At 43.3% G+C, this 23746-nt stretch overlaps 1 protein-coding gene across 2 annotated transcripts; it reads left to right on the plus strand.

Annotated features, from left to right (window-relative positions):
• Positions 1-1221: 1221 nt before the first annotated feature.
• On the plus strand, positions 1222-13643 carry LOC137373911 (acyl-coenzyme A amino acid N-acyltransferase 1-like). Of its 2 annotated transcripts, XM_068039492.1 has the most exons (3): positions 1222-1863; positions 7270-7472; positions 11882-13643. In XM_068039492.1, exons 1-3 carry the CDS (start codon positions 1305-1307, stop codon positions 12449-12451), a joined length of 1332 nt encoding a protein of 443 aa, XP_067895593.1. In that variant the 5' UTR covers positions 1222-1304; the 3' UTR covers positions 12452-13643. The 2 variants fall into 2 exon arrangements, with proteins under 2 accessions (XP_067895593.1, XP_067895594.1); XM_068039493.1 differs by lacking the exon at positions 7270-7472 and having other exon boundaries at positions 1748-1863.
• The last annotated feature ends 10103 nt before the right edge of the window (positions 13644-23746 follow it).

Genomic DNA, 23746 nt, shown 5'->3' on the forward strand with positions numbered 1-23746 from the left:
CAGTCTGACAGGCTATACTGTGCTTAATCGGTAAATGAGATGCTGTTCGTCGAGCTTGCATGGAACATTGCAGCAAGCCCAGGACAAATCTATGGGCATGAGAGCGGGGGGGGGGGGGGGGGTGGGTATTGAAATGGCAAGCAACCAGAAGCTCGGAGTCATGCTTAAGAACTGAGCAGAGGTGTTCCGCAAAGTGGTCACCCAATCTGTGTTTGGTCTCCCCAATGTAGAGGAGACCACATTGAAAAAAAGTACAAGTAAATCGCTGCTTCACCTGAAAGGAGTGTTTGGGGCCTTGGATAGTGAGGAGAGAGGAGGTAAAAGGGCAGGTGTTATACCTCCTGTGATTGTATGGGAAGGGGATGAGGTGTTGTGGGAAATGCAGGAATGGACCAGGGTGTAGGGAAGGGAGGGGAAGATGCGTTTGGTGGTGGCATCACGCTGGAGATGGCAGAAATGGCAGAGGATGATCCTTTGGATGTGGAGGCTGGTGGGGCGGAAAGTGAGGACAAGGGGAACCCTGTCACAGTTCTGGGAGAGAGGGGAAGGGGTGAGGGTACAGGTGCAGGAAATTGGCCGGACATGATTGAGGGCCCTGTCAACCACAGTGAGGGGGGGAAATCCCCCGTTGAGGAAAAAGAAAGACATATCAGAAGTGCCATCATGGAAGGTTGCACCATCAGAGCAGATGTATCGGAGACGGAGAAACTGGGAGAATGGAATGGAGTCTTTACAGGAGGCAGGGTGTGAAGAAGTATAGCACGAAGTGTAAATGCAAACAGGTTGTCGACGCTGCCGCCCACAACCCCTCATCCCCCAATCTCTGCCCAAACCTCACAACCCAATTTCCCCCCACACCCCCAATCTCCCCCATCACCCTCCCAATCCCCCCCCCACACACCACCCTCCCAATCTCTTCCCCCCCCCTCACACACCACCACCCTCCCAATCTCTTCCCCCCCTCGCCCTATTACCCCCTCCCCCTATTTCCCCCTCCCCCCTATTACTCCCCCTCCCCCCATCGACCCCCTCCCCCCTCATGACCCCCCTCCCCCCCCATTAACCCCCATTACCCCCTCCCCCTAATTACCCTCTCCCTGCCCCTCGCCCCTATTACCCCCTCCCCCCATTACCTCCCTCCCCCTCATGACCCTCTCCCCCTCATGACCCTCTCCCCCCCATTACCCCCAGCCCGTCAGTGGATCCTGGGCCAGCGATTGGTTCTGTGTTTGATTGCTCTCTGGTACTGGAGCCACCTCTCTGCCTTGCAGACGTGCGGTGTCAAGGTCACTTGGCTGGCGGGAATGATGCTGGGTTGGTTTAGGCCGCTCCGCTTGCTGCGGGCTGCCGGCTGCTGGGCCGTTCCGGGCAGGGGCAGCGGGGGCGAGTCCGGGGTCAAGCTATGCGTCAGGCCGCCCAGGAGCCTGGCAGACGAAGCGGTGCAGATCCGGGCGGCGGGCTTGGGGCCGGGCCAGGCCGTGACGCTGCGGGCACAGGTGGTGAGCGAGCGCGGCCACCTGTTCAACTCGTGCGCCCAGTACCGGGCGGACGGCGGCGGCCTGCTGGACGTTAGCAGCTCGCCCTCGCTGGGCGGCGACTACCTGGGCGTGGCGCCCATGGGCCTCTTCTGGACCCTATCGCCCGCCTCCATGGAGAAGCCCCACCAGAAGCTCAGCAAGGCCGACCTGACCGGCAGCCCCATGTACGTCAACCTGTCTGTCCACTCGGGCCACACGGTCCCCGACACGGTTCCCGGCCCGCTCCTGGCTAAGCAGAGGATCGAGAGGTGGTACAGCAAGCCCGGGGTCCGCCGGATCAGGCTGAGGGAAGGCAATGTTAGGGGCAGCTTGTTTGTACCCGCAGGTAAGCAGAGAGTTCAGGCTTTACCGATGTGGCACTAATTGTTAAAAGGGAGATTCCATGTGTGTACAGAAACCATCTCAGGTTGGAAAGTGTTTAAAGTAGGATGACCATCCATCTCTGTTTTCCAAGGCAATCTCCAGTTGAGACAAGGTCCCCAGAAGAGTCACCAATACCTGAAGCTCCTCCCCGAATAACCTACAGTTTTTAATTTGTCACTTTGAAGTATGCCTAATGCAGACTATGTGTTGTAAATAGCTTTGGGTAAATGTCTAAGTAATAATTGCGGTAGAGAGAAATGTGCAGAATGTTTCTGTTATTACTGTCAGCCATAACATCGTACAGCTTCACCGTAGCAAAAGATTCCCAGGAGAACAGAGGAAACGCTTTAGGGATGTTCTCAAATCATCCTGAGGCGATCCCACCGACTCGTGGGAGTCCCTGTCCCTTGACCACTCATAGTGGAGAAGCTGCATTCAGGAAGGTACTGAGCACCTTGTGAGATTTCAACAGGAGCTCGCGGAGGCTAAGTCCAGACATTGGAAGGAGCACGCAGCCCCCGAAGTATCTCGCCTATCCAAATCTTGAAACACTTCGTGGCCCACGTGTGCAGTTTGTGGATTGGACTCATTAGCCATGTTAGTACGCAATGAACCAGGGTGGAAGCAAATCATCCTCGGTCTCCAGGGACTGCCTAAGAAGAGGAGTGCTGCTGTTGCCATAGCTACAACACTGAATAGTGTATGACATATACTAGATTTGAGATATGGATGTAAAGTGAAAATCTCATTGTCAAAAAGCATAATTGTTACTTTAACAACCAATTTCAAAAGATTTTCCATATTTCCACCCAACCGGAACAGAAACATCTGTATTATGTTCTGTATGCCAGTCAGTATTTTCCATTTCAAGTAGAGGCAGGACATCAAAAAAAGAATACAAATGTATCACTGAACATAAAACTGCTCTTACAGCAAATGCTAGTTCAAATTTTGTTAATGATTTTTTTTGCAAAGTTGAGCCAACAAAGACTTGACCGTGTAGACAATTGATGCAGATGACTGACATTCGTTCCTCAGGGTAGTGTCCTAGGCCTGACCATCTTCAGCTGCTTCATCAATGACCTTCCTTCAATCATAAGATCAGAAGTGGGGATGTTCGCTGATGATTGTACAATGTTCAGCACCATTCGTGACTCCTCAGATATTGAAGAAGTCCATGTAGAAATGCAGCAAGACCTGTACAATATCCAGGCTTGGGCTGATAAGTGGCAAGTAACATTCGCACCACACAAGTGCCAGGCAATGACCATCTCCAACAAGAGAAAATCTAACCATCTCCCCTTGACATTCAACAGCATTACCCATCGCTGAATCCCCCTCTATCAACATCCTAAGGGGCTACCATTGACCAGAAACTGAACTGGAGCAGCCATATAAATACCGTGGGGACAAGAGCAGGTCCGAGGCTAGGAATCCTGAGGCGAGTAACTCACCTCCTGACTCCCCAAAGCCTGTCCACCATCTACAAGGCACAAGTCAGGAGTGTGATGGAATACTCTCCACTTGCCTGGATGGGTGCAGCTCCAACAACACTCAAGAAGCTCGACACCATCCAGGACAAAGCAGCCCGCTTGATTGGCACCCCATCTACAAACATTCACTCATTTCACCACCGACGCACAGTGGCAGCAGTGTGTACCATCTACAAGATGCACTGCAGCAATGCACCAAGGCTCCTTCGACAGCACCTTCCAAACCCGTGCCCTCTACCAACTAGAAGGATAAGGGCAGCAAATACATGGGAACACCACCACCTGCAAGTTCCCCTCCAAGTCACACACCATACTGACTTGGAACTATATTGCCGCTCCTTCACTGTCGCTGGGTCAATGGTATACAATGGTATAAATAGATACTTTGTATCTCTCTTCATGATTGAAGCCACAAACAAATTCCATAACTAATGGAAAATCAAGGATCTAGTGAGAATGAGGAACTTAAAGAATTCAGTATAAGTAATAGTACTGCAGAAATTAATGGGACTCAGTAACGACAAATCCCCTGGACCTGACTACTTATATCCTAGGGTTTTAGAAGAGGTGGCTGATGAGAGAGTGCATGCATTGGTTTGATCTTCAAGAATTCCTTAGGCAATGGGCCAAGTGCTGGAAAATGGGATTAGAATAGTTAGGTGTTTGATGGCCGGCACAGACACGATGGGCTGAAGAGCCTGTTTCTGTGCTGTATAACTCTGACTCTAACAGTTCCCAAGGACATTTTCAGGTTGGCAGGCTGTAGCTAGCAGGGCACCACAAGGATCAGTACTTGGGCCTCGGCTATTTACAATCTATATTAATGACTTAGATGAAGGGACTGTGTGGTAACCAATCCAAATTTACTGATGATGTTGGTGGGTAAGTAATGAGAAGCATGTAAAGAGGCTATAGAGCGATATAGATAAGTTGGGTGAGTGGGCAAGAACATGGCAGGTGAAATACAATGTAGCAAAGTGTGAAGTTAGCTACTTTGGTAGAAAAAAATAAAAAATAATATCTTTTGAATGGTGAGACTGGGAATATTTGCATTCAGAGGGACCTAGGTGTCCTTGTACATGAATCTCAAAGTTAACATGCAGGTACAGCAAGCATTTAGGAAGACAAATGGTATGTCAACTTCTGTTATAAAGTGATTAGAGTGTAAGAGTAAAGAAGTCTCACAACAATTATACACAGCACTGGTGAGGCCACACCTGGAGTACAGTGTATAGTTTTGGTTTCCTTGCCTAAGGAAGGACAGACTAGCCCTAGAGGGAGTGCAACAATGGTTCACTAGACTGGTTCCTGGGATGAGGGGATTGTCCTGTGAGGAGAGATTGAGTAGACTATATTGGAGTTTAGAAGAATGCGAGGTTACCTAATTGAAGCATATAAACCTCGTAAGGGGCTTGACAAGGTTGATGCTGAGGAAATATTTCCCCTAGCTGGGGAATTTAGAGCAAAGGATCACAGTCTCAGAATAAGGGGTAGGCCATTTCGTACCGAATGAGGAGTAATTTCTTCACATAGTGTTGTGAATCTTAGAAATTCTCTACCCCAGAGAGCTGTGGATACTCAGTCGTTTAGTATTTTCAAAACTAAGGTTGATAGATTTTTGGATACTAAGGGCATTATGGGATATGAGGATAATGTGGAAAGGAAGAGTTGAGGTAGATGATCAGCTATGATCTTGTTCAGTGATGGAGCAGGTTCAAAGGGCCTACTACAACTATTTTTTATGTTATGTATTTAGAAATGGTGTCTGAATGTTCTTCAGTAGTGTGACGACACATCCACGGTAATTATATGCACATTAGTTTTGCATTTGTAGTGTATACATGCAAATATTAAAATATAGGCTGCTAAAAAGTGTTGTCTCGCTGCGCTGTGCCACCAATATTTTACGTCCTGGCTATTTTGCTGTGTTCCTACCCTGTGTCCCGGATTTAGCTTAGAAAATATGGTCACCCTATGTCATTTTTCTTTAAAATTTGTCCAAAAAAGTTTTTTTTTTTTTTAGTCATCCTGGCATAACGAAAGTGTAATTTGTTCTTACTCTTCTGTTACCTAACAAAATTGCAATTAATCCAGTACTGGCCCCTTAAGTTATCACAATTGTATAAATAACAGCCTGAACTGTACAACCCATAAGCGACAAATTGGTGTGTGATAACGGGCTGATTATTGTATTCAGTGTCTTTTCTGATACATTTATTTCCTAGGACCACATTTATCGTTAGCGCTGAGTTGAGCTGAGATGCTTTTTGGTGGGCCTTCTTGAACTGCTGCACTTCTTGTGATGGTGCACCGACAATGTTGTTGGGTATAGAATTCAGGATATTGACCTAGCAATGATGAAGCAATGGTAATGTGTGTCCAAGTCAGGATGGTGTGTGGCTTTGAGGGGAGCTTGGAGATGATGGTGTCCTTCTCGGTGGGTGACCATGGAGGGAAGGTCAGTTTTGGAAATGGATATTGAGTCTGGTGAGGAGCACCAATTAAACAAACTATGGTGTCAAGCTACTTTTATGGCTTTTCGGCTATATCTGTAGAGACAATTGGTGAGTATTCCATGACGCTCCTGACTTGAGCCTTGTCAATACTGGATAGTGTCTGAGGAGCAAGGCCATGAGCCATTCATTGCAGAGTACCCTTGCTCTTGTAACCATGATGTTGTAATAGCAGGTCCAGTTTAGCTTTTAACCAATGATGATCCCCAAGATGTTGATGGTGGAAGACTTGGCCATGATCATGCTGATGAAATGTCATGGGGAGATGCTGGGATTTCTCTTGTTTGAGATGGTCAATATGGCACTTAGTTGGCGGGAATGTTAGCTGCCACTTCCCAGCCAGAATCTGAATGTTGTTCAGATCCTGCTATGTAGGCTGGCATGAGCTGCATCATTATCGTAGGAGTTGTCAATGAAGTTCAGCATTGTGCAATCATGAGCGAATTCCCCCCCACCATCCACCACTCCTAGTCTTATGACGGTCACTGATGAAACAGCTGAAGCTGGCTGAGCTAGTGACACGTCCCTGATGAGCTCTTGTACTGATACCCTGGGCTGTGATGACAGTTCTGCGACAGCCACATTTTGTTCGGCATGATAGCAGTCACTGGGGCTTTTTCTTTTGATCCCCATTTACCTCTGTTTTGCTGGGACTCCGTGGTGCCATACTCAGTCCAATGCTGGACTATAAGGAGATATTTGAAAGCAGGGAGAGTGCGACCAGGGGCCAAGTGATTTAGGAAGTGAATTCAAGTCAAAAATATAATGGTGGACAGACCGCCCTCTGACAGCGGAACTGTATTATTGAAAAGTTCCTTAAAATTTTAACAAGCACTATCGAAGAAATCAAGAACTTAAGACAATAATTGTGTGGTCTGCAAGAGACAATAGACTGCTCAAATCCACACTGTTAAGTTGACATAAATGGAGTTAAGAATGAGAATAGAAAGTTAGAAGAATTACTCAGTGCAAAACATGGAAAATTATGTACTGGTAGAATGGTTGAGGTGAAGAATGTAGATGCATTTAAGGGATAACTAGCTATGCACATGAGGGAGAAAGGAATAGAATGTAATGAGGTAAGATGAAGTTGGATGGAAGGAGGCTCTTGTGGAGCATAAACATGGACCAGTTGAGCCAAATGGCCTATTTCTGTGTTGTACATTTTACTGAATGTACAGATTGTGAAATTATCAAAATTGTGGCTTCATATGTAATTGAGACAAATCACAGAAAAGACCTCTGCAGGTGGCAGAAAGATATTGGTGCTATTTTCAGACCAATTTTTAAAACTTTTTTCTATATTTGTTAACAGTGGTTTGTTATGAATCTCTTTTTTGTTCTTGTTTGCTGGTTTCTAAGGGGATGGCCCCTTTCCTGGGGTGGTAGATCTTTTTGGAGATGAAGGTGGTTTGACTGAGTTCCGAGCCTGTCTCCTTGCAAGCCGAGGCTTTGCTGCTCTTGCTCTCCCGTACTTTGGTTTTGAGGATCTACCAATGACCATGACAGATTTTCATTTAGAATACTTCGAAGAAGCTGTAAATTATCTGCAGAAATATCCAAAGGTGAGTTCCACCCACACAGTTCAAGCCCAGAGAATTAACCTGTTATGGAAATTGTATTTGCATAATTGCATTTGTAATATTTCTCAATGAAATGAATGATGTACCTTTACCCTGTTCTTGGGATATTTTTTACTCTAGATATTTTGACTACTCCCGTATCAGCCATTGCTTACTTTGTAACAGTGTCGTCTCTGAGTCAGTAGTTGGATTGAAGTCCTATTCCAGGACTTCAGCGCAAAATTCAAGGCTGGTACTGCAGTGCTGCACTGTCGGAAGTGCCATCTTTCGGATGAGACGTTAAACGGAGGCCCTGTCTGCCCTTTTAGGTGGATGTAAAAGATTCCATAGCACTGTTTTGAAGAAGAGCAGGGCAGTTAGCCCCGGTGTCCTGCCAATATTTATTCCACTATCAACTTCACAAAACAGATTATCTGGTCATTATCACATTGCTGTTTGTGGGAGTTGTTGTGCACAAATCGGCTGCCACTTTTTCTGCATTACAACAGTGACTACACTTCAAAAGTACTTCATTGGCTGTGAAGTGCTTTGGGACATCCTGTGGTTGTGAAAGGTGCTATATAAATGCAAGGTTTTTTTTCTTATTGGTGAGTCCAATTTCCTATGATAACTGTTCAAACTTGTTCTGAAAGCAAATTTAAATATTGTAGCATACCTGGAATAATGAAGGGAGAGTCCATTTTTAGATTTCTTCAGTAATTGGTTCAATCTTGTATCACCACACCTCTTTGGCTTCAAAAGACACCAAAATAGCACTACATTCCATCTTATTTTAGGCTTTAACTGTTAAAAACAAGTTGATTCAGTAGGAATAAAAGAACAAATAAAACAAAATATAACTTATATAGTAGTTTAGTTTAGTTCAGAGATACAGCACTGAAACAGGCCCTTCGGCCCACCGAGTCTGTGCCGACCATCAACCACCCATTTATACTAATCCTACACTAATTCCATATTCCTACCACATCCCCACCTATCCCTATATTTCCCTACCACCTACCTATACTAGGGACAATTGCTAATGGCCAATTTATCTATCAACCTGCAAGTCTTTGGCATGTGGGAGGAAACCGGAGCACCTGGAGGAAACCCACGCAGACACAGGGAGAACTTGCAAACTCCACACAGGCAGTTGCACAAGTTGCACTTTACTAGCTCCTCATCTGTGGAAAAAATTATTTGCAGGACAATAACTATCATTTTTTTTAAATCTAGTTAATTTTAATTTTCTTACCAACTATAAAAGTTGCCTGCTAAAACTAATACAACAAGAACTACAAGATGCACTGCAGCAATGCACCAAGGCTCCTTCGACAGCACCTTCCAAACCCGCGACCTCTACCAACTAGAAGGGCAAGGGCAGCAAATACATGGGAACACCACCACCTGCAAGTTCCCCTCCAATTCACACACCACCCTGACTTGGAACTCAATCGCCGTTCCTTCACTGTCGCTGGGTCAAAATCTTGGAACTCCCTTCCTAACAGCACCGTGGGTGTACCTACCCCACATGGACTGCAGCGGTTCAAGAAGGCAGCTCACCACCACCTTCTCAAGGGCAATTAGGGATGGGCAATAAATGCTGGCCTGGCCAGCGACGCCCACATCCCGTGAATGAATTTTTAAAAAACTTGAATTTAGCATATGATTAAGATCATCTGTCAGCTGCCTTTACTGCTTCCTGCCTCCATACACCTTTCCCACCAAGCCAAACTTCCCCCAGATTTCCCGTTTGGCCTAGTACTGATCCTGCACTTGTCTCTAGTTTCTCTCCTGTCTTGTTCATTATCGTCTCCAAGATCATTTTATCCATCCAACCCACCTCATGTTCTCTTGACCTAAATCTCTCTAAACTACTGCCCATCTGACTACCCTTCCTGGCCTCCATGCTAGTTCATATTGGGAATGCTTCCCTCCCCTCAATTACTGTCTCCCTCCCTTTCAAAACTGCCATCATCACCCACTGCTTAAAAAAAAACCTCTATCCTTGCAAACTACTGCCTCATCACCTGCTACCCTTTCCTCTCCATAATCTTTGATCGTGTTCTTACCTCCAAAGTCTATGCCCATCTTTATTGTAGCTCTATGTTTGAATCTCTGCAGTTAGTATTCAGCCCCTAATGAAGCACTGAAATGGCCTCGATGAAAGTCACAATTAGCATCCTCTGTGACTGTGGCGTACTATCCCTCCTCATCATTCTTGATCACTCTGTAGTCTTTGACAAGGTTGACCACACCATCTTCATGCAATGCTCTTTAGCTGAGTGCGACTGCTCTTGGTTAGTTCCAACCTTACCTATCCAATCATAGCCAGAGACTTCTCTTCCCACTCCTGGACTATTAACTCAGGGATCCCCCAAAGATCCATTTTTGGTTCCCTCCTCTTGTCTATCTGTTATCCCTTGACAGCCTCATCCATAAACAGGGAAGCCAGCTCCCATCTGTACACTGACAACACCCAGCTCAACCTCTCCATCACCTTTCTTAACCACTTCCCTGCCTGTGTTGTCAATCACTTCATGGTCTAACCCCCTCCTTTCCGTCTTCCAACTTCTGCCAAGAACTGTCCATTCTTCTGGCTCCAACTTATTGCGCATCCTGTGTCCCATTGCCCAGCGTTGGCTGTCATGTCTTCAGCCATTTACGCCATTTCACATTCTGAAATGTTCTTTCTAAGCCTCTCCACTTCCCCCTCTTCCATTACGGCCCTCTTTTTAAAAAGTCACCGCATTGCCCTCCCAATATCCTCTTCTCTAGCCCTGGTTCTCTGTGAAGTATGTTGGGATGTTTCTTGCAGTCAATTTATATGTGTTTATATGTTATGTAAATGTATGTTGTTGTCTGGGATAGTTGTCAGCCACTTTGTGCCAGTCACCATTCCAAAGGTCAGGATTTCCTTATTGATACATAGAAATTCAACCCACATTTCTGGCAGTCAACAATAGAAAACTCATGCAGTCACAGAGATTCACTGTTTTAGAGTTGGCCACCAGTGCATAGTTGCCCAGCTGCTCTCTCTGCTGGTGGGGTGACTTGAGAGTGCTAAACGTATTCTCTGGGAGCCCCACAGTTGTTGATTATCAAAATGACTTTTCTGTTCAGCAGTGCTTTGGTCAAATGACCTGCTGCTCAAAGAACAAGTCATCTGTGCCTTTCGGTATTTCTATAGGATAAAACATGAAAACATTATGAAGTTTTGGAATTCTCAATGATCAGGAATTTTATCACATCCAGTCAACATTTGCTATGGGAATGTCACTTGTCTCCTTGTGTTTGGACCAGGACTTTATTTCGTGACAGCTTTTGAAGCTGATGAAAAGAAAAAAAACTTTCATTTGCATAGTGCCTTTTATAACCACAAGACATCCCAAAGCACTTTACAGTTGAACTATTTTGGAACGGCAATCAGTGTTGTACCCACTATGTTGAAGTAAAATTGGTACCAAATTCTTTAGCAAATTAATTCACCTTTTCCAGAAAAGAGCAGAAGATTTCACTGATCAGGACCTATTTGGGCTAGGATTTCAAATGAAGGTGTTCAAATTAAGCAACAAGTTTTCAAATAGGAAGCATTTTTCACAATTTAAATTTGCATTAACAGGTAATTGCACTAAGCAATTTTGAATTGCGTAGAATAGAAAAAAATGCATTACAGCTATCCAAGCACAGAAGGTTAAAAATTATATGGCTGATGTGGAAATACTCTTCATCAGTCAGTATCTCAATTTCTTGATGGTAATGTCATTATTCTGAGTTATTCCACCTTAAAAGTGAATTGAAAAGTGAATGTTGGCATTGGTTTATCCACCAGCAAACATTGTGTTGTTATGAGTAGGTTTGATGTCTCAATTTTCACTTCATCTGACCTAGCATCTGACTTCCACTCATTTCTGCTTATCACATGCTCTCTTGAAATGTGTAATTGTCATTATTGTTTGTGAGTATTCAAAACTGGACTTCCCAAATCTGAGGTAAGTGCACAAACATACTGGAACACCATGTCATCATGATATTATGATGTATCACAATGTGCGGTCATCCTTTAGGTACACATCCATAAGATATCACAAATAGCAAAATTATGTCACATTGCTAATGGTGGGATAAGGAAGGACAATTGATTCTGAGAATGAATGTTCCATTTCATGTTGCTTCTCTTCGATTCAGGAAAAGTAGGGCATTTTAGAAGGTTACTTTTGATCCTTTCTAATGTTGGGAGAAAATTGATATGGAGCTAAAATTCGCCAAGTCATTTATTGAATAATACAGATTCCACTGCAACATATAGATGGGAATGCTATATTTTTAAACAGTGATGCATGAATACTGAAGGAGCATGTACCGAAGTTATGTAAACTTAATGCATGTTGCTATAATTTTGAATTTTATAGGTAAAGGGGCCTGGTATTGGAGTAATAGGGTCTTCAAAAGGTGCGGATTTGGCTCTATCGATGGCAACATTTATACCACAAGTGGCGGCATGCGTTTGTATCTCTGGCTGTAACGCAAACACTATATCTGACTTGCATTATAAAGACATGCATCTCTCCAGCTTGTGTTATGACGTAGATCGCATAATTGTTTTGAAGTCAGGAATTCTAGATATGTCTGAAACGCTTAAAAACCCCAACACCAACAAAGACAGCATAATCCCGCTGGAAAAAGCTGCAGGACACGTATTGTTTGTTGTAGGAGAGGATGACAAGATCTGGAACAGCAAGCTCTTTGCGGAAGAAGCGATAAAAAGATTGAAAGAACATGGCAGAGACAACTATGAACTGCTCAGTTATCCAGGAACTGGGCATAGTATCGAACCTCCATGTTCTCCATTTCGTTTTGCCACGATTGACCAGTTGTTTGGAATTCCAGTGCTGTTGGGAGGAGAGGCAATAAAACATTGTTATGCTCAACAAGATTCTTGGCAAAAGATTCAAGACTTCTTACGTTTACATCTATGTTGAAGTGAATTAGACTTAACAAGATTTCTCTTTACCTAACATATGTTACCTGGTGTAATAAATTCTTCTTCTGTAATAAATTGTAAATTAATTACTTGATGGCACTGTGTATAAGCAGGACAATCCAAGACCTTTTGAAACTCATTTTTGACCAACAATAACATTACCATTGGGGTGGGATGGAAGGTTTTCCAAAACAAAAAGTTTCCTTTAATAAGTGATGTAATCAAATATTTCCTCATTAATACCCAGTACTGTAGTAGTGAAGTTCACATTTGCACTAAGGTGAAAACTGTTGTAATTCTAAACCACTTAGTTTGACTTCATGATGGCATGTTTAGAGTTTTGCCAGTCTTCCTCTTTCCTCCCCTCTGCTCCTAAAGATGGTAATGCACCTTAGGGTTTGATGTCAGGGCCTCCAAATCAACATTATTTTTTCGTAACCGACTGTTTGCTGACAACTTGATCATGTGGGGTTGAGTGTAGGGAGTTCACAACTGAGCCTGGTCTTGTCCTTACCAAATGTCTGCAAAGTGCATTTCCAGCAGAGGTAGCTGGATGGATAACAGGCACTGAAACCATGGTTGTTTTTGTTCTTTGTTCTGCTCACCCTTCCATAACCATGGACAGCAGTGCTCCTGCTCCCCCCACCCACTTAATCCCTTTCCCTGCTGAGCTTAGGTAGCTTTGTACAAACCAGGAATTGAATATGAACCTTGCAAAACCCTACGAATCAGTATTTCACTGTGGATGCTTTGACCTACTAAGCCAACAATCTCCTTTCAGTCAGACTGAAAAGTAATTTCATAATGTAAATTTAATAGTGAATTGAAAAGCATTTGTTCATCTGGACTGCAGTTCTCAGTCATAGCTTTTGTAGCCTTTGAAAATGTAGACACTCCCTGGGGTAGAATGAAATGATCAATGGACAATGTTGGTGGAATTGTTAACTTTTAGCTCAAGAGTACTTCACATCACTACTCAGTGATTGTCAATGGAAAGAAGTCATAGGTAATGCAAAGGCAATGATAAAGTTGAATTAATAAATTCAGATATAGATGAGATAATGACCAGTATTGTGCCATGGATTACTTGTTTACACTAATGTTGCCAGCATTATTCTAGCATAAAAATGACATTTGATTGTAATAGAACAAGTTTTTATCTAGGTATGTATAATTAAAACTTGAACTTGTTTAGTTTGGATGATGCAGTTATTAACAGGAACTTAATTGGAAGCTCTTCCTCAGAAAAGTGATGCTTGTCATACTTAGAAACATTGATGGACAAAAATGGCAATTAAAGAAAATTGCATATGAGTATCTCTACTTTTAAGCAATTGGCAACAAATCTGATTAAGAAGGCATGATCAAACATTTTGTGCAAGTTCGCAGTCTATACATTAAAAATAAATTGCAAGCACATTTTAAGCCCACTTGATGTTTGAGTGCGAGGGAGGGATATCTTTGAATTTTGTTATCTATTCTGAGTAAATAATACGTTTATTCCAACTGGAAAGTAGTTACTGCTTTTGCATTTTACGAATAGAAATATTTAAAGTAATGTATTAAAATTCTTACATCGGCATGCACTTCCTATGTGCTAAACTTTTATTTCCTGTTCCCATATTAAAGATATATTTTTGTGAGGAATTCAGAAGAAGATTGGACCTGCATTCCCCAATGGCTGGTTCAGTTAGAATTTTCTAGACTGTGAAATCTTTTTTAGACTAGGGTATCGAAGCAAGTAGAAGGCTGAGGAGAGATATAATTGAGGTGTATAAAATTATGAGGAACCTAGCTAAAGTGGATGGGAAGGACCTATTAAAGAGGTCAATTACCAGGGAGCATAAATTAAAGTAATTGGCAAAAGTATTAGAGGGGAGTAGAATTTTTTTTCCACCCACAGAATGGTGAGGCTCTGGAACTCGCTGCCTGAAAGGGTGGTGGAGGCAGAAACCCTCACTGCATTTTGAAAAGTACTTGGATATGCACTTAAAGTGTAACCTACAGGGCTCCAGACCAGGGGCTGGAAAGTGGGAATAGGCTGGATGGCTCTTTTTTGATCTGGTACAGTCATGATGTGGAGAATGGCCTCATTTTGTGCTGTCAGTTTTTCCATTTCTAAAGTTATGGATCAGCCATGATCTAATTTAATGGCGGAACGAGCTTGGTCTGTATGGCCTACTTCTGTTCCTACTGCCATGATTTTTTTTCATCTACCAGCTGGAAACCTGAATATTAAACTGGTGGAGAGAAGCCACTCAAACCTTGCAAGCTTCGAACTCTGCCTGCTGACCATGAGCACCAAGGCATATTCCCTGTTGCAGACTGCAGAGTTCAGTGGTTCAATTGATCTCTGTTTGGTTGTGTTAGTCTGTTCACCGAACGATGCTGACTATGCCTAATTACTTGAGCCTGAGGAGCAAGCAAGTGGGGAGAGAACTTTCCAGAAAGAACAGAGAGAGACCCCCCCCCCCGAAGGAAATCAGCCGCATTTTTGCTGCCTCCAGAGACCACCGAGTCAGCGTCCACATCTTCAAACCAGAAGCCTCAGGACCACCTATGGAAAGTCGCTTGACCACTGAATTCAGCCTGAGCCAGCCAAGTCACCAACATCCACAGACTGTATATCTTTATTCCTCTTCAATTCAACCAATCCTTACCCATACTGTAATTTATTTGTGTGTGTGAAAGTTGGAGCATATTTTATTATTTTTGCTTAGATTGGTTTAAGTACAATAAAGTTAACCTGTTTCTTTGTTAAACTCGAGAAAACCTGTCCGATTCCCTCTTTTTATGATCAGGGCATGTAAACAAGTAAACACTGAATTGGCAAGTATATCCACTTAAAAAATAAATCTTGTCAAAAAGGAGAGGGAAAAGAGAGGAGCCCTTTGACCCCTCCTCAGCTGATCATATCATAAATTTGGTGGCTCTACATCTGCGATCAAACACAGAGACACATGAGAAATTGGAAGTAGGATACCAAATTGATCCCGAGCAATTTTTTGAAGAAACTTTAATACAGGTTTTCAGTGCGAGAGTACTAAAATTTCCGCATTCGAGGCCAGTATCTTCCTAGAACAGAGTGAAATAACTTGGCACAGTTTAAAAGTCCTATCTGTTGAAGAGTTAAGGAGTATAGTTAGGCATTTAGAGATAAATATCTGTCCAAAAAGCTAGGAAACCCAAAATCCTAAAACCATTTTGAAATGGAGACTGAAGAACTGGGGACAGGCCTAGAATCTGAAACGGACAGAACAGCATTAGCCAAGATACAGCTGGAACTGTGGAGACTAGAGCTAGAATTTCAAGAAAGGGAAAGGGAGAGAATTCCAGGAATGGAAGGAAGAGAGAGAATTCCAAGAAAGGGAGAAAGAGAAAGGAGAAGCAGGAAAGAGAACCCTTAAAAATTCGCCAAATTGATACCAAAGTTGGTTGAGGGGGATGTGGAAGCATTTTTTTTTATCGCATTTGAAAAGCTTGCAAAACAGTTGAGTGGCCAGTGAAGGGCTGGGCTCTGCTACTGTAAAGCAAATTAACAGGAAACCCCTATGAAGTTTATTCCTTATTGTCCAACGAGAGTTCATCAAACTATGAGATGACCAAAAATGCTATCCTGAGCACATGTGAGCTGGTACTGGAAGCTTCCTGCCAAAAATTCCAAACTCTCCAAAAACAGCCTGAATAAACTTACCATCAAGTTTGAAAGGGTTAAGCAACTCACTTTCAACTGATGGGTATGGGCGCTTTGGATTCCACCTATGACAACGTCACAGAGGTGATCCTCCTCGAGTTAAAAAAACTCTCTGCCCCTTTCCATAAAACCCATGTGGAGGAACAAAAGGCTCTAAGAGCCAGGCAGGCAGCAAACCTGGCTGATGATATGAGCTTCTCCACAAGCCCTTGTCCCAAGAGAAACCCTTCCCTCTTCATCTCAAAAAACCTGAAAAGGATAAAAGGTAAGAGGGTGACAGGAGGATGAAAAGCCAGGGGCGAGAAGGGAAAGCTGGAAACACTGGACCCTCCTCAGACCAAACAGGAAGGTGCTGAGAACAGGATTGATGTCCGAAAGCCTGTATGTTTCCATTGCAACAAGGCAGGTGTTATGATCCTGTAGTTTTTTTTCTGGGAAGAATGTGGTGTGCCTTTAAGGCTGGAAAAAGAGCTGTACTGCTTTAAGTCAGCAAGCTTTAAAGACTTGAGTCAAAGAATGCATTCTCGTTGCCTTGGATACAGCCATTCAGAGACTGCGATTCAAAGGGTGCATTCTCGTTGCCTTGGATACAGCCACTCAGACTGAGCATCAAGAGATACATTTGTTACAATTTAATTTTGAACTAGCTAATTGTGCAAACAGTCTGTTATAACTGAGGATGGACAGACAGCTGTGTGTTAGCACCTGAAAGGAGAGCTCTCAGCCCATTTAAACTGAAGGATGAGAATTTAGTCTTTATTTATTATTATTCTCTCAAAATTCAAAAAGTCAAACCAAAACGGAGATTTCTGATAAACTGAAGTAAGGAAAGTTAGACTGTGACAATCTTTTATCCCACAAAAATTCTAAAGCCAGATTGATTATATTGAAAGTGGTTGCAAGTTGGAGAACTACTGTGGTCATCGCTGGAAGAAAGAGGAGTTTGAAACTTCGGATGATGGACTGTTTTCCTTTCCTTATTGGACCCTGGAAGATTGTTCGCGGACTTTAATCAGAGGATTGCTTATCGGGAAGTGTAAATTTGCAAGGACTCTAATTTTTTTCTATTTTGAAATGTTTATATCTTCATAGTGTTTAAGAATTTAGTTTTTTTAATTAAACAGTTAATTTGTTCATTTGAAGACACCTGGTTTGATTAGCCTCATTCGGGGGTTAATGGACGGTGCAATTTGGTTGGGTCTTTCTTTAATTTGGAAAGTTTAAAATAGTATGTCAGATGATTTGTGGAGGGACAGGATTGAATTAACAGTGTGTTTCTCCCACCACAATCAGAATTGTATATTTTGATTGGGGGTCGTAACACAGGTCACCTTCAAGCTGACTACTGGAAGTTACAGTAAAAACCCGTAGGATTAGTCAGGGTACACCAGCAGGAAAAATGGCCCCAATGGAAAGCACAGCAGACCAGGCTGTGGCTCTAACTGCAGCAGTAAGCCACTGTGAAAGTACTGCTGTGAGTGTAGGAGAACTTAAAATTCCTAAGAGTTACAAGGATTTTGTGTCCAAAGGAAAAGTGATCCCACATCCCTCGAGTGAAGCAAGCAAGCCCATAGTCATACTTAGGGATACAGGGGTCACCCAATTTCTTCGACTGGGAAAAGGTATGACCTTTCCCCCAGTGAGTGCATTCAATGCCAAAGTATTGGTGAACATTATCAGGGGGAAGGTATATGCCCATACGTTTATATTGGGTGCACCTGAAGTGCGACCTTATTTCAGGACCTGTAACTGTGGGGATTGTCCCTAGTTTACCTGTGGACAGGTTGACCTGCTCCTTGGTAATGACCTGGCCGGGGGAGGGGGTGGTGTTGGGCGAAGGTGGTAGCTTCCCCAGTGGTCTTAGGGGGCCGAATAAGGTCAGGGAGACAGTGCAGTTGCAAGATAAGGTCCTTGGCATTTTCCCTGTGTGGTGACTCAGTCCATGGGCAAACAAGCTCTGTCAGAGGAGGGTGAACTGGCCCTGCAGACAGATGACTCTGCTGTCTGGTTATCTGTAACCTTTGGGAATTTAGAGGAACCAAAGGAAGTGTTAAGCAGGTCTTGGTCGAGGCTTAGCAAGCCAACCCAGTGTTAAAAAGTTAGCACAGCCTGCCCAAACTGACGCTGAAGCAGAGGGAGTTGGAGAGTGTTACTATTTAAAAAATGAGGTGCTGATGAGGAAGTGAGACCTCCTCACAGACCTGCAGACAAAGAGTGGACAGTGGTTCACCAGGTAGTGGTGCCACTGAGGTACCATAGGGAAATATTGAGGATAGCCCATGAGATTCCAATGGCTGGACGTGCCAGTATTTGAAAAACCCATGCCTGCAAAATATAGCATTTTTACTGGCCACCACTCCACAAGGATGTGGTGGAATTCTGTAAAATTTACCACACATGCCTGGTTGTGGAGAAGCCCCAACCTGTAATAAAACCTGCACCCCTAATTCCCATACCAACTTTTGGGGAACCATTCAGCAGAGTTTTTTTTTATTCATTCATGGAATGTGGGCCTCACTGGCTAGACCAGCATTTATTGCCCATCCCTAATTGCCCTTGAACCGAGTGGCTTGCTCAGCCATTTCAGAGGGCATTTAAGAGTCAACCACATTGCCGCGGGTCTGGAGTCACATGTAGGCCAGACCAGGGAAGGACAGCAGATTTCCTTCCCTAAAAGACATTAGTGAACAAGATGGGTTTTTACAACTATCGACAATGGTTTCATGGTCACCATTAGACTAGCTTTTTAATTTCAGATTTATGAATTGAATTCAAATTTCACCATCTGCTGTGGTGGGATTCGAACCCATGTCCCCAGAATACTAACCTGGGCCTCTGCATTGCTAGTCCAGTGACATTACCACTACGCCATCACCTCCCATAAAGTAAGATGCCGATTACCTAGGTCCCAGAAAACTGACCCAGGTTTGGGAGGAAACTTAGTACATGCTGGAGGGCAAGCTGATTGAGCCCAGCCAGAGCAGCTGGAGTTCCCCAGCTGTGCTCATGTCCAAGCCTGATGGTTCAACAAAGCTCTGCATTGATTACATGAAGGTTAATGCAGTGACCAGAATTGATACCTACCCAATTTGCCACCTGGAAGACTGTATCGATAGAGTGGGAAACGCCACCTACATAATAACAATAGACTTGTCACTCCAAACTGCTTATTCCAGTGTCGGGTGATGCCATTTGGATTAAGAAATGCCCCAGTCACTTTCTAATGGCTGATGAACCAGGTAGTGGCTGGCCTACCCAGCTGGGTAGTGTACATGGATGTTCTGTTAGTATACAGTGACACCAGGGGGGACCCCCCAGACCAGTTAGAAACCCTCTTCCGAAGATTACAGCCAGCTGACCTCAAGGTAAATCTTGCAAACAGCAAGTTTCCTAAAGCTCAGGTAACCTACCGAGGGCATGTTGTGGGTCAAGGGTGAGTGCTGCCCAGAGCAGCGAAGGCACAGCCATTGATGGATTTTCCAATCCCCACAACCAAATGGGAAATAATGCCATTTTTGGCGATGTGTTCATCCCAAACTTCAGCACTATAGCTGCCCCACTGACAGACTTCTTACAGAAAAGGGCGAAGGTAATGTGGTCAGGGAGGTGCCAAACAGCTTTCAAGAGGCTGAAGCCATCTTAGCCAATGAACCGGGGCTAGCAACTCCAAAGTGTAACAACCATTTAAAGTGGCGGTCAATGCTGGTGACCTAGGGGCCATCCTGCTCCCAAGAGAATTAGTCAGGCATTGAGAGAGACCAGTTGGGTATTTCTCAAAAAAATTAAACAGACTTCAAAAAAAGATACTCTGCTGTGGGGAAGGAAACTGTTGTTGGCTCTCAAACACTTTGAAGTATATGTCCAAAATGTATATAGACCATAGCTTATACCGACCACAATCCTTTGACATTTGTGGAGAAATTCAAAACCCAAAATGCAAGGCTATTTCATTAGATCCTGCTTCTGCAACCTTATTACCTAAAGATCACCCACTTTGCAGGGAAAAACAATGTGATAGCTGATGCTTTATCCAGAGTCAAACTCAGCACAGAATCATCCCAGATGAAAACTAGACCAGAGCACAGTTAAGGCAGTGTGAAATTGATAAATGATGTTTGAGGATGAATGTTTATGTACAGTTTTTTTATTCATAACTTTATAATGAAATGCTCCCGTCGTCACATTGTATTTCACACTGTTGTGGAGGTGTCATGAAAATATGCTAGGTTAAATGATTTTTTTGAATCCACCAGCTGGAACCCTGAATATTAAACTGGTAGAGATGAATCACTCAAACCTTGCAAGCTTCAAGCACTGCCTGCTCACTGTGAGCACCAAGGCATATTCCCTGCTGCAGATTGTAATTAATTGATCTGTGCTTTAATTGATCTGTGTTTGATTGTGTTAGTCTGTTCACCGATTGACGCTGACTGTGCTGAATTACTTAATCCTGAGGAGGGAGCTAAAGGGGAGAGAACCTACCGGAAAGATCAGATAGAGATCCCCCTCTCGAAGGAAATCAGCCACATTTTGCTGCCTCCTGGAGAACCACTGAAACAGTGTCCACATCTTCAAACTGGAAGCTGAAGAACCACAGAAGCAGCACCACATCTTCAAACCTGAAGCCCCAGGTCCAGAAAAGAAAAGTTGCACAACCATCAAATTCAGCCTGAGACAAGCTGAGTCACCAACCTCCACAGACTGTATACCCCTTGTATTTCTCTGGACTCTAAATCAACCAATTTATCCTTCCCCACTCTGTATTTGTGTATATGTGTGTGAAAGTTGGAGTGTATTTAATTATTTTTACTTAGATCAGTTGAAGTACAATAAAGTTAACCTCTTTTTTAAACTCGAGAAAACCTGTTCGATTGGTTCTTTTTATGATCATGGCACATAAACAAGTATACACTCACTGAATTAGCAAGTATATCCACTTAAAAAAAGAAATAAATCTGTTGTTCAAACAATGAGAGGGAAAAGCAGGGTGCCCTTTGACCCCTCTCACCTGATCATAATACTATGTTCCAGTGACATTCTTCATAATGAATGACAGTGCTGCACAAATCTCCATATTGTCTTGCAGCACTCTAGGATAAATACCATCTGTTTCTTGGGATTTATTATTTTAAGCCTTTTAAACTAAGACTTCTATTATAGTACATCACGGTCATAATTTTGCCTGGGACTACTCTGGGGGGCATGCTGCTCAAGCCTTCCTTTGTGAATATTTGGAGGAAGTAATCATTGGGACTCTCCTGTGTTCATCCTCCCTCCACTTGCTTCTTGTATAGTGCTCGCTACTTTTCTGACTGCCCTCTACTGTCGAACCAATTTCCTGCTGTTATACTTTGCATCTGCCTCTGCTTTATCATTCCATTGTAATGGTCTCAGCTGCCTGCGGTTCCATTCTGTGCCAGACGCCTCATCTGCTCTGTTTTACAGATCACCAACCTATTCCCTGCCAGCCTACTCTGTGCCTGATCCTGCCCTTGCCCTGCCAGTTATGTTCTGCCGCACGTGCAATTGTTCCCCTAGCTCTGCCTTGCTAAGTAAACAATTAATTCACTGTTTCTCCCTATCATTGAAAGATAAATATAGACATTTATTGAAATGTATCTGCTTACAGATTCAAGTCCTTGCCATCGGTAATTTTATTTTTATTTTCATGCTTATTTTATTTTCATGCTTTCATTTTTAATCTCCTGCTATGCCCTATCTGTGGCCTTTTTTGACCTTGCAGTCCTTTAAGTTTTTTTTTGTACATTCTTGGCTCTGCTCTGCCACTTCACTGTTGCCCTCTTTTGTCTGCATAGGAGAGTCAGAAGGCCGTACATTACAGGGGATAGGACGAAGGGACCAGAGAGATTGTGGAAAACAGCAATGGGAATGGTTAGAATAAGCACTGTCTTCTCATACAGTATAAAGTCATTGTTTTCCCTTACATCTTGAGGGGTGTCCTGATGAGTGCAAGATGAAAAGCTTCAACAACATGTCTCTATTTTCAGCAATACTTGAGATGGAGATAGCAGAAGGGCTTGCCATAATCTTCCAATCATCCCTGGATATGGGGGATGTGCCAGAGGATTGGAGAGTGGAAGATGTAACAATCTTATCAAGAAAGGGTGTAAGGACAGTCCTAGCAACTGCAGACCAGTTAGTTTAACATTAGTGGTGGGTAAGGTTTTAGAAACAATAATCAAGGAAAATATCAAAGGACACTTAGAGAGGTTTGAGTTACTTAAGGATAGCCAGCATGGATTTGTAAAAGACAGATCATGCTTGACTAATCTAATTAAATTTTTGATGAAGTAACAGAGAAGGTTGGTGAAGGGAAAGTGGTGGATGTTGTTTATATGGATTTTAAGAAAGCATTTGATAAGGTACCACATAAAAGGCTGGTTAACAAAATTGAGGTTCATGGAATAGGAGGGTCAGTGTCCAATTGGATAAAAGTAAATTGGCTTAAAGATAGAAAACATCAAGTCATATTAAATGGTTACTTTTCAGACTGGAGGATGGTAGACAGTGGTGTTCCCCAAGGGTCAGTGCTGGGATCACTGCTTTTTTTGCTACATATAAATTAGTTGAATCTTTGAATACAGAGTTGAATCTCAAAATTTGCTGATGACACCAAACTTGGAGGTGGGGCAAACAGTGCAGATGATATGAATCGCCTGCAACAGAACATAGATAGGCTAGCAGAATGGGCAGACAGGTGGCAGATGGAATTTAATACTAACAATTTTGAGGTGATGCATTTTGGCAGAAGGAATAAGGAGAGGCAATATATAATGGCATAGTTCTAAAGAGTGTGCAGGAACAGAGGGACCTGGGGTTGCATGTGCATAGATCTTTGAAGGTGGTAGGACATATTGAGAGAGTGCTTAGTAAAGCATATGGGAGATAAAAACAGAAAGTGCTGGAAATACTCAGGTCAGGCAGCATCCTTGGAGAGAGAAGCAGAGGTAATGTTTTAGGTCTGTGACCTTTCATCAGAACAATTCTGATGAAAGGTCACAGACCTGAAACGTTAATTCCAGCACTTTCCATTCTTATTTCAGATTCCCAGCATCTGCAGTATTTTGCTTTTATTAAAGTATATGGGAGCTTGGGCTTCATAAATAGAGGCATTGAATGCAAAAGCTCTGGTTAGTCCCCAACTGGAGTATTGCATCCAGTTCTGATCACCACACTTCAGGAAGGATGTGAGATTCCTTGAGAGGGTGCAGAGGAGATTTACCAGAATGTTTCCAGGGATGGAGGATATAAGTTACAAGGTTAGGTTGGAAAAGCTGGGTTTGTTCTCCTTGGAACAAAGGAGATTGAGGGGAGATTTAATAGAAGTGTACTGGATTATGACAAGGAAAATCTGTTCCCATTAACAAATGGTACAAGGACTAGGGGACATAGATTGAAGGTTTTGGATAAAAGATGCAGGAGGAATATGAGGAAGCACCTTTTTACTCAGAGGGTAGTAATGACCTGGAACTCGGTGCCCACAATGGTGGTGGAAGCAGGGACGAAAAACAACTTCAAGAAGAAGTTGGGTGGCCACCTGAAAGAGATAGACTGGCAGGGCTACAGGGATTGGGTCAG

The sequence above is a fragment of the Heterodontus francisci genome, chromosome 9 (genome assembly GCF_036365525.1).
Source record: "Heterodontus francisci isolate sHetFra1 chromosome 9, sHetFra1.hap1, whole genome shotgun sequence".
NCBI lineage: Eukaryota > Metazoa > Chordata > Chondrichthyes > Heterodontiformes > Heterodontidae > Heterodontus > Heterodontus francisci.

Coding starts and splice junctions, on each gene's coding strand:
- LOC137373911 (XM_068039492.1), top strand. CDS start 1,305: ATGATGCTGGGTTGGTTTAGGCCGCTCCGCTTGCTGCGGGCTGCCGGC. Junction 1,864..7,269: donor CAGCTTGTTTGTACCCGCAG/GTAAGCAGAGAG, acceptor CTGGTTTCTAAG/GGGATGGCCCCTTTCCTGGG. Junction 7,473..11,881: donor ATCTGCAGAAATATCCAAAG/GTGAGTTCCACC, acceptor TGAATTTTATAG/GTAAAGGGGCCTGGTATTGG.